The following is a 9,233-nucleotide window of genomic DNA, read 5'->3' as shown; positions in this document are numbered from 1 at the left end:
CCCCTGCCACGGGTGCACTAGTGGGCTACTACGCTCGGGAGGCTGCTGTGGGTCCCTGGCTGACTTCCCCCAACAGATGGTTCTGGTTTTCTCCTGACCATGGGAGGAGAACAGAGCTGAGAGATGTCTGCCAAAGTAGGCCTGGTGGGAGCAGATGCCGAGGACACAGTCTGCTCTGGGGGCCAAGTCACAGCCTGTGAACAGAGGGAAAATAAATTAATGTTCACGTTTATTTAGTCCCCTTCTTTACCTTTTGTGCTTCATCCTGTTCCTGGACCCTTGCCCCATAGATGGCTTTGGGCTGCTGCAGTTCTGCTGTAGGTGAAAGACTACCTCACTAAAAAGGGATCTTGTTTACTGCAGCATGAATTATGGAGTTGGGGACTTTGATAGTCCACAGCTCCTCCAGGAGTAAATCCCTTGCAGTTTGTGCCCATAAAGAGGAAGCAAAGGAGGATGTCGTCTCCCTGGAAATGGCTGTGTGCACCCTTTCTCTTAACACTGTCATTATGTGCTTATTTGCAGTAGCATTCATGGAAAAACTAAAAGGAAACTGAGTTCCTGTTGTAAGATACCCCATATAAACACTAGCAGGAAGGCTGACTGAGGTAAGCAAACAGCAAACAAGTTTGCTGGTTAACTCACAAGTTAATTTTCACTTAAACAGCATTTCAGGTTTGCAAGTGAAAGAGTTGCTTGAATGGTAAACAATAGGGGTAGGTCAGCTGTCTAGTACTGTATGGGTTTGCTTTCCCCTTTATTCAGCACTGGTGAGGCCACACCTGGAGCGCTGTGTCCAGTTCTGGCTCCCCAGTGCCGCCGCGGGACAGGCGCACCGCACGGGCTGGAGAGAGCCCAACAAAGGGCCTCAAAGATGTTTAAGGGATTGGAGCATCTCTCACATGAGAAAAGGCTGGGAGAGCTGGGACTGTTCAGCCTGGAGAAGAGGCGGCGTGAGTGGGGGAGAGGGGGATCTTATCAATGTGTATAAATACCTGAAGGGAGGGTGCAAAGAAAATGGAGCCAGGCTGTTTTCAGCGGTGCCCAGCGACAGGACAAGAGGCAGTGGGCACAAATGGAAAGGCAGGGGGTTCCCTCTGAACATCAGGAAACACTTTTTTGCCGTGAGGGTGACTGAGCACTGGCAGAGGTTGCCCAGGGAGACTGGGGAGTCTCCCACCTTGGAGATACTCAAAATGCCACCTGGACACGGTCCTGGGCAGCTGGCTGTAGGTGGCCCTGCTTGAGCAGGGGGGGTTGGACCACATGACCTCCAGAGGTCCCTTCCCACCTCAACCGTTCTGTGACTTCATAGTAAGCTGAGCTTGCTCAACCATTTTAATACCACCAAATAAAACACTGCTCATCTGGGACCACAGGTCACACTCAAGTTATCCCTTCTCACAGTAAATTCCTCTGTGACCAACTGACTTCCAGTGGTAACTGCAGGGAACACTGTGGGGTCGGGGGGGACGCCATTAGCAAACAGAACCACACAGGTAGAAAAGAAAGTTGCTTTTACTTCCCCACTCAGCAGCAAAACCAGTGAAAGGAATGTGGAAAAGGCATGAGCTGGGGAGGAGCCATGGACAGCTACAATAACTGAGTCTGGAAAAACCTGCCAACAGGGCTGGGAATTTAAGCCGCCTTTAGTTTATTCAAGAGGTAGCCAAGGCAAAATGTTATCATAGTCTGTACCTATGTGAAAAGGTTCCCACTGCTAACAGAAATCATTGTGAAACTGTGCAACTATGGAAATTAAATCTAGGCATGTTTAAACTTTTTTCCCCTTCCTTGGTTTCTTTAAGAATGAGCATCTAAAAGTGCATGCTGTAGCTGTGTGGTTTCCAACCACCAGCCCACCACATGCTGGCGTGCCACACTTCTGTGTTTCATAGCCTGACAACCCCTTAACTCCAGTTAAGGTCCGCAGTGCAGTTACACAGTGCTCTAAACACACCCGGAGCTGCTGGCTTCTCTCCGATGGCTGCTTCTCTGCATTAAGTCAGAAATGGCGACCACAAGACTCCCACTGAGATCAGAAGAGTAAAGTTAAAACAAGAAGCAAAGCTTTTCGGGCAGACTACTTAGGAACCTGATTTCCCCCTCTGTTTTCAGTTTGAAAAACTCTTGATTGCGGTCCCTTAAAGCCCTAGTTAATGCTTACGAGAGTTGCTTCGAAGTGCCAAACGTCATTTTATTTGTGATGACGAGCTAGCCTTACAGCCTTGTAGACACTTTCTACAGAAGGCATTTAATCTGTTCAAGACTACAATTTCTTCCGCGTGCCACTCCAACATCTTGTTTCCTCACCTCAGAAGCTGTTTTAACCTATTTGTGACATGGAACTGGCATCCAGGCGCCATCCTTGCTTCTCTCGCTTTGGGAAAAGGCACCAGACCTGGGAAGGCTCTGTTCGGTTCCATGCCAGCTTGTTCGTATCCTCCCTTGTTCTCTGAGCTGGTCTCTCACTTTTATCCTTACCTCTGTCCGTTTTCATACTCAAACCGGCAGAGTTTGCTTCACACAGTGTTTGCTACTGCTCCACCTCCTGCGTTTTGCTCAGCCAGCAGAGGTGTAGCTCCACTCTGCAAACTGCAGCTGAAGCTTCCCCTGCAGCGTCACTGCACCCGATGGTTATTCCAAGGGGTTCAGGAAAGAGACCACATAAAAGCAAAAGTATTTGAAGACGGAATTAGGGCTTATAATCCATCTGTCAGGCGGCCTTTACCTCGCCCTTGTCACAAGTCTCCAGGTCGCTCTGTGTAAGACAAAAAAAGCCACATCCTAACAATCACTCGTGCTACAGACAAGCAAAAAGTCTCAAACACCAAAGGAAAAGCTATTGGTTTATATATAGATATATATATATATAGATATATACTGTGTTTACAGAGTCAACAAGTTAAATGCAATATTCATAAGAGCATTAACAATAAAAATACAATCTGTGTGTAGCCAAGTACAGACTTAAAATGGTAAAACAGGAAAAAGGATCTCACCAAAAGTACAAATATACAGTACAAATTGATTTATTTAAAACAGTTACAAAAAAAGCACAACAAAATAGAGATTATCCTTAGAATTATTAATGCTTTGTTAAAGATCAGGTAGGAGGAAAGGGGCAGGAACAGGGTCGGAGGGGAGCACCTGACTAGTTCTAAGGCTTTAGATACAATGCGGTCGGTTACATGTTAATACAGCCATTACATAACTGGGATTATAGTTGAGGGATCAGCACTTATCTACAAAGACCTCCTTGCCTCAGGGCAGCCCAGCTGGTTCCCCCAGTGCCACACGTCTGTCTCTGCTTTGCACGGGCAGCCCCTCCCCTGGCCCTAAGGTGCCATGAAAGCGGAAAACTCGAATGTGCACGGGTGCATCTGCAGGGCGGGGTGGCAGCAGCCTAGGAGGACATTAGGGGCAAGTCCTGTCCTCCACGGACAAGATGTGAAGACCGTGGAAGGGCCTTGGCCATCAGTATTTTAAGCCATACATGGAGCACGCCCTGGGCCAAACCGTACAGAATGTGCATTCGTAGCCATCTTAGCAGCTTCTGCAAAGTTTCAGGCCCTAGGACAGCCTGAAAGACAAAGAGCAGTTGTGAGTGACGCTGGGGAAAGGCACGTGTGCTGCTGCGGGCAGGAACTAGCACTGGGGCTACTCAAGCTGCTGTAGTTTCTTTTACACTATTTTCTGAGTAACAAGGATTGTTAGTTCTCTAGGGGGAAAAGTGACTTCAAGTGTGGGGTGGGGACAGGGCGGGGACACTTAATGTGGAAAGTGCATTATACTTGGGCACCTGCTGAAAGGGGAGGCAGAGGGGCCTCTGCAGCTTTCCCTCCTTCCAGACAGAGCTTCCTCTGCATAGTCTGGTAGTGATGAGCGCTCGTCGCTTGGAGCAAGTCTCGTGTTCCTGGAGCAACAGTGTACGCACAGCCTAGGAACAGGCCTGGCCTCTGCTGGGCGGCTGACCCGAGGAATGTTGCACGAGATGGGACAGATGGGGACAGACACCCGTTATTGCATCCTACGGACTCGCCACAGAGCGTGAGCTGGGTAAGACCAAGGCCAGGAGGACTCCTCCTCTGGGGAGGACAGACCACAGCTCTCCTCCCCTTCACAGTAGCAGCAGGAAAACAGTATATTTCTCTGAGAAGCCCGTCACATCTCTGCCGGCAGAAAAGCCTGGATAACCCCCTCATTCCACAATGTCTGCCCAGCTTTATCTCCTCCTCTCCCTGTAAACCTAAGAAATAAAAGCCTCCTCCCTGGGCTCGTTCATAGCCTTTCTGCCTGCAGCAGAGCCCGTCTCGCACGCTCCCTGTTTCAGGAGGGCCTCAATGCTCAACACCACTGCCACCACGGGTGCTGAGCGACACAGCCCAACCCACTAAGGACAGATTCCAGTGATTACGAGTACTGCTAAGCTGGGCCAGAGGGCCACCAGTGGCCCCCTCCTGCCCACTGCCTTTGGGGCAAGCAGCCAGATGCCCAGATTCTTCATCTCAATGCCCCGCCACGAGATGTGCCCCAAACCGTTGCTTCCACTGAAGGGCTGGCAGCTGAAACATGCACAACAGCGGAACTGACAGGGAGTCTGGATAGAAGCACCGAGGTCAAATTCACCCTGGCCCGTACCACCGAGCTCGGAACCGCACTCAACAGAGGCGCAGCTAGCCAAAGTCCAGGCCAGCGGCCCGGTGAACACCAGGACAAGCACCTTCACAGCCCTTCAGCTGCCTACAGTACAAAGCTGTTTTAGCCACACAGCATCCTGCCTCACGCATCAGTGTCTGCCCTTTCAGACCACTGCTCAGCACGGCCAAGATCTAGGAGTAGTAGTTACAGGAACACAGCTGAGATAAGGCAGGCTCCCCCAACCCTCCCTCTAAAGTCAGAGATTCCTGGGTTCAAAGATGCACGTGAGGGGCTCTGCACCCTTCGGCTGCTCAGAGATTTCCTCTCAGTGTGCAACCAGCCCATCAACATTCACATGCCACACGTATGCGAGATCCCTTTCTTAGCTGCCTGCCACAGCTCTGAATTCCTCTGCATGCACTGTGCAAAGAACAGGCAAGAGAACCTGGGCTCCTTTGCCTTCTGCCTTTGGCCGCAGGCACCCTGGATATCCTGAGCATGAAGTACTAACCAACGTTAATCGAGGTCTTTGCGTAGGAGAGTCCGACGAATAGCAACCATGAAACACAGAAGGTGATGCGGCCTGGCACCCGGGCCGGGACAGTACGTGTTACCGACGAACGGTGCCACGAAAGCAGCATCTGCTCCCACAGCTGCGGCATCTGAGGGGGCAGCACCTTCACACGACAGCATCACCATGATTTCATACATCTCAAATGCAGCTGCTGAGAGCGGAAGCTGTGTCATTTGGGGGAAGCTACACGTGATACAGGCAGCATCCTCATTCTGGAGAAATCCCCATGAGGCACAAACACTGAAGGCATGAGTAGCGCCTATCTCACCTAAGGCCTGAAAAGCAGCTGTCCCTCCTGGTGCAGGCATTTCAAAGGCAACAGAAATGGCAAGCAACGCGCTAGGAAAACAGGACCAACGGCCTGGATGGGACATTCTGGAGACTCTAATTTGCCCAGTGCCCGGGCAGAACACCCCTCTGCCACACAGTCAACTGAACCCAACCAAAGCCAGGACACATTCCTGGAGAGCGTGCGGAACAGCCCTGAGACACCACCGCCACAAGCTGACCGAAGGACAGCTATGCCAAGGAGGGGTGCCGACACACCAGCCATTTGGGGAACGAGAGAAGCAGTGCCCTGGCAGCTGGGCATGCCTGATGGAAAACTTCAGGAAGATGAGAGAAGGGAGACGGAAAATGGTGTGCTGAATGCCAGGAGCAGCATCGGCACTCTAGCGGGGACCTGCACGCTGAAAAGAAACCCTTTCAAAAGCCTGGTCCTAGCACAGAGATGGGCACCTTAACACAAGGAATACTTAACCCAAGTTAAGTCCGTGAAGGCTCTTATTCTCAACATAATAGCGACTATTTTTCGTTCTAGCTAAACAGGTAGAACTGGTGTCACAACACACCACCAGAGAGGGCAAATTAGTGTAACTACAGGAGCCTTCACTTGAATGGAGTGTTATCACCGTAACGAGGTATTAATATACATTTGTATAAAATGTCACCGTGAAAAAGACTAGTCTTGATTTTACCACGTTGTTCTACAGAGGAACTCCAAAGTGAAGCATCAGAAAAACGAACACAAAACCACCCCGGAATGCCCCACGATGCTGTGATATTTTTAGAGTCCCTACATTAATCATAGAACTGTACTTAGCAGAAACTTTGTACCTTGCCTGCACATGCACAAACACTTGTCTCTTGTCTAGAGCTTATTCAGGAAACTGCCTGCAGGGAAGAATTAGCCATCTGGAAAGTTTTCTTTTGATTTAATTACGAAATAGTCTCAGTCTTCTCACAGAAAAAGGATGCGTTTCCATCCTTCCCTAGAGAAAGCTGAATATATTTTACTCCAGCTTTAAAAAAAACCCACAACCCCCAAATCCAAACAAGCCAAAAACCCCAACCCCATTCATCCATAGGCTAAGCCTCTGCAAAAACTATAAGCCCAAGATTTTTTTTTTTAAGTTATTAACATGGGAAGAAAGATTTGATGGCAAATAATTACATGTCTTTTATAGCAGGAAACCGGTGTCTCCCATCCCAACTCGCGTCCCATCCCAAGTGCTCAAGTTCCCTATTCACCTACACCCAAACCCATCCTTTTGGTCCTTCCTCTTGAATTTCTGTGATTCGTTCAAATCTGTACATTCTTTGCAAGAAGAAAGAGCAGTTGGATTCAGTGGAAGAGACATTAAACAGAACCACCAGAGAAGCATCTCCGTCCTGCCCTCAAGAGCTCCATCGGTGAACGGTCCTTTTAAAGTGCATGTGTGAAGAAAAGGGATACTGGGAGTAGAGCCCCCTAAACTCCAGTGGGGACTCATCTCTCCCCATCATGAGAAAGGAGGAATAAAATCTTCAGCAATTTTATCTGCTACCTTAAGCCGTGTCTGCCCTCCTCATCTCCCCACCTATCCCAAATGCTTAGACCCTGCCCTGCAGGGAATCGGTTATTCAGGGAGGTGTGAGAAAGCCCCAGCCTCCAACCTCTGGAATGCTCTCATTGCAAGCTCATGAGCACATCCCGGCTCTCTACCCCAGCTAGCCTGTTGCTGCTCCCTGAGGCACTGGAGCCCTCTTGATTCCCAAGAGGAATTGGTCAGCCACTGAACTGGAACAAATCCAGCCCTGCAGGGCAGAAAGCAGCCTTGCTGGTGAACCTGTCACAAAGTCTGTGCAATTTCCCCACCTGATGGTGAGAACTCACCTACAGGGGATGCCCTAGTTCACAGCCTCAAAGGGATCACTTCCCTGCATTAGAACGCCCTTCAATAGACAGCTTGACCTCCTGGGGAATGAAAGAGGGACGGAGCAGAGAGGGCCGAGGCTCCTCTGCCTGCATGCTGTATCTTTGGAAGCCTGGAGCTGTCCAGCTGTGCTGACTGCCAGCCTCAGGCTGAGAGGGTTCGGCATGAGAGCTCTGGGCTGCACTGTCCCTATCTGTGTTGCTCTTCCTTCCGCCAGCTCTGTCAGATGGTTCTCTGGGCCCCTGAGCTGTTCTTTCAGATCTCTCCCTGGCAGGTATCAACTGATCTGCGGGAGGGCAGTTAGCCTGAGAAGCGGAGTTGCCATTCATGCTCTGTAAACTGATTGATATGCAGACATCGCCCACTTGCAGCCTGTGACAGGGCAGAGCAAAGAGCTGAGCAGTCCGCCCTGGGCTACAGGAGGACCAGCCCTGGCCATACACAAAGAAGGGATGCTCTGGGGGCACATCAATGCTCACTTTACTTTGCTGCTCCCCAACCACAAAATGCAGTGTGACAAGCCCAGGCCACTGGCTTTCCTGAATATCCACCACGGTGCTGGAGTCGATCTTCAGGCCCCCGCTCACCTCCGCACTGCGAACAAAGTCTTGAGTCTGCAGGTCCTCTACCCGCTTCAGCTCTCCTGTAGCCAGCTGGATGATGGCTCCCTTCATGAAGTGAGAGGGCAAGTGCGAGGAGCTGGGTGGCTGCAGCTGGGCCAGGTCCTTTTCAAGCACGCTTCCTCGAGCCTGTGCATCTGGGCTCTGCCTCACCAGGGTTTCTGCAGTGGAAGACCTGATGGGCTCAGATCCAACGGGAACCAGGACTGGCTTGCCGTTGGCTATCACCATTCCTTTGGTTAACTGTCTTTGTCTGACCGGCTCTTCAGGGGACATTACACACGGACTCCTGGACTGGCTTTTCTCAGCAGCAGCCCTCTCCACTGTGTTCCTCAGCACGTCCTTTGACTCCCCCTGCTGATCAGGGATATTATGGCAGAGGTTTAAAGGGCTTGGGTCATCTTTCCTCTGGGCTGACAGAATATGATAATCCTGAGATGCCAACACCCCCACCACCCTCTGAACCTCCAGATCAGTGTCTGGGGTGCTTCTGTGAGCTGGCACTGAGACCTCTGTTCCCAACGTCTGGTAACCTGAAAGGAACTGTCCATCGACCACACATCCCGCTGCAGCCCCTGGCACAGAGTCTTCAGCTTTACTGCTGGCAGAGTCCACAGCCTCGCTGGTCCTCCTCACCACATTATGCTCCAGATGTCTCTGTCCACCATTGGCAGCAGCTACCTCTGAGCTCAGCTGACTGTCTTGCTGAGGAGAGTCTGGGCTTCCACCTGCTGTAGGTGTCTCGTATGCTGAATACCCTGGCGGGAGGCGGGACATCTGATAATAAACAGGAATTCTACCTGGCGTAATATCTAATGGCTGGGTCCCAGCATGATGCTGCATCTGGCCAGAAGGAGAGATTGCAGAAGCAGATTTGTTGAAGGTGTGGGTAGGAGAGGTAGTCTGGGGGGAAGGAGCGGCTTCTTCCGTGAAGAGAGAGGCATATGGCACAAAGTGGGGGACATGAGAGGCGGTGAGGTTGGTGGAAGGAGACAGGAGAGGACTAGGCAGGAAGCCAGGAGGGACAGCATAGGGCACCGTGTAATGCGAGCCGACGAACTGTAGGGACGTTGGAGGGATCTGCGCGTAGTGGATGGGAGGGTAGGGCACCCCCGGGTGCTGGATTATTGGCGAGGTCACGTTGAAGGCAGGGGGCAGGGGGCTCACGTTCACCACGGGGTGCAGACCCGTAGGGGAGAAGGT

The 9,233-nt window shown here is 51.1% G+C and overlaps 2 protein-coding genes across 2 annotated transcripts in view; one reads left to right on the top strand and one right to left on the bottom strand.

Moving 5' to 3' along the window:
• The window catches only part of ZNF821 (zinc finger protein 821), a 14,315-nt gene extending 14,254 nt beyond the window's left edge, over window positions 1-61 (top strand). Inside the window, exon 6 of the mRNA XM_035894181.1 lies at window positions 4-61. The gene's annotated coding sequence lies outside the window, so the exon portion shown is untranslated. The remainder of the gene's footprint in view (window positions 1-3) is intronic.
• Window positions 62-2,937: 2,876 nt separating this feature from the next.
• On the bottom strand, window positions 2,938-8,966 carry ATXN1L (ataxin 1 like). The gene is made up of 2 exons (XM_009639019.2): window positions 7,998-8,966; window positions 2,938-3,583 (listed from the first exon to the last, which is right to left on the bottom strand). Exons 1-2 carry the CDS (start codon window positions 8,871-8,873, stop codon window positions 3,407-3,409), a joined length of 1,053 nt encoding a protein of 350 aa, XP_009637314.2. The 5' UTR covers window positions 8,874-8,966; the 3' UTR covers window positions 2,938-3,406.
• Window positions 8,967-9,233: the final 267 nt, after the last annotated feature.

Source organism: Egretta garzetta, unplaced genomic scaffold, assembly GCF_000687185.1.
Source record: "Egretta garzetta isolate BGI_Z169 unplaced genomic scaffold, ASM68718v1 scaffold590, whole genome shotgun sequence".
NCBI classification, from domain to species: Eukaryota; Metazoa; Chordata; class Aves; order Pelecaniformes; family Ardeidae; genus Egretta; species Egretta garzetta.
This window is presented reverse-complemented; position numbering and strand designations above follow the sequence as displayed.

Bases quoted from the DNA above. Each gene is read 5' to 3' on its own strand.
- ATXN1L (XM_009639019.2), bottom strand. From the start codon at position 8,873: ATGCAGCATCATGCTGGGACCCAGCCATTAGATATTACGCCAGGTAGA. The intron at 3,584-7,997 runs GTGAGCGGGGGC...TTTGTCTTTCAG, and splicing joins ACTTTGTTCGCAGTGCGGAG to GCTGTCCTAGGGCCTGAAAC.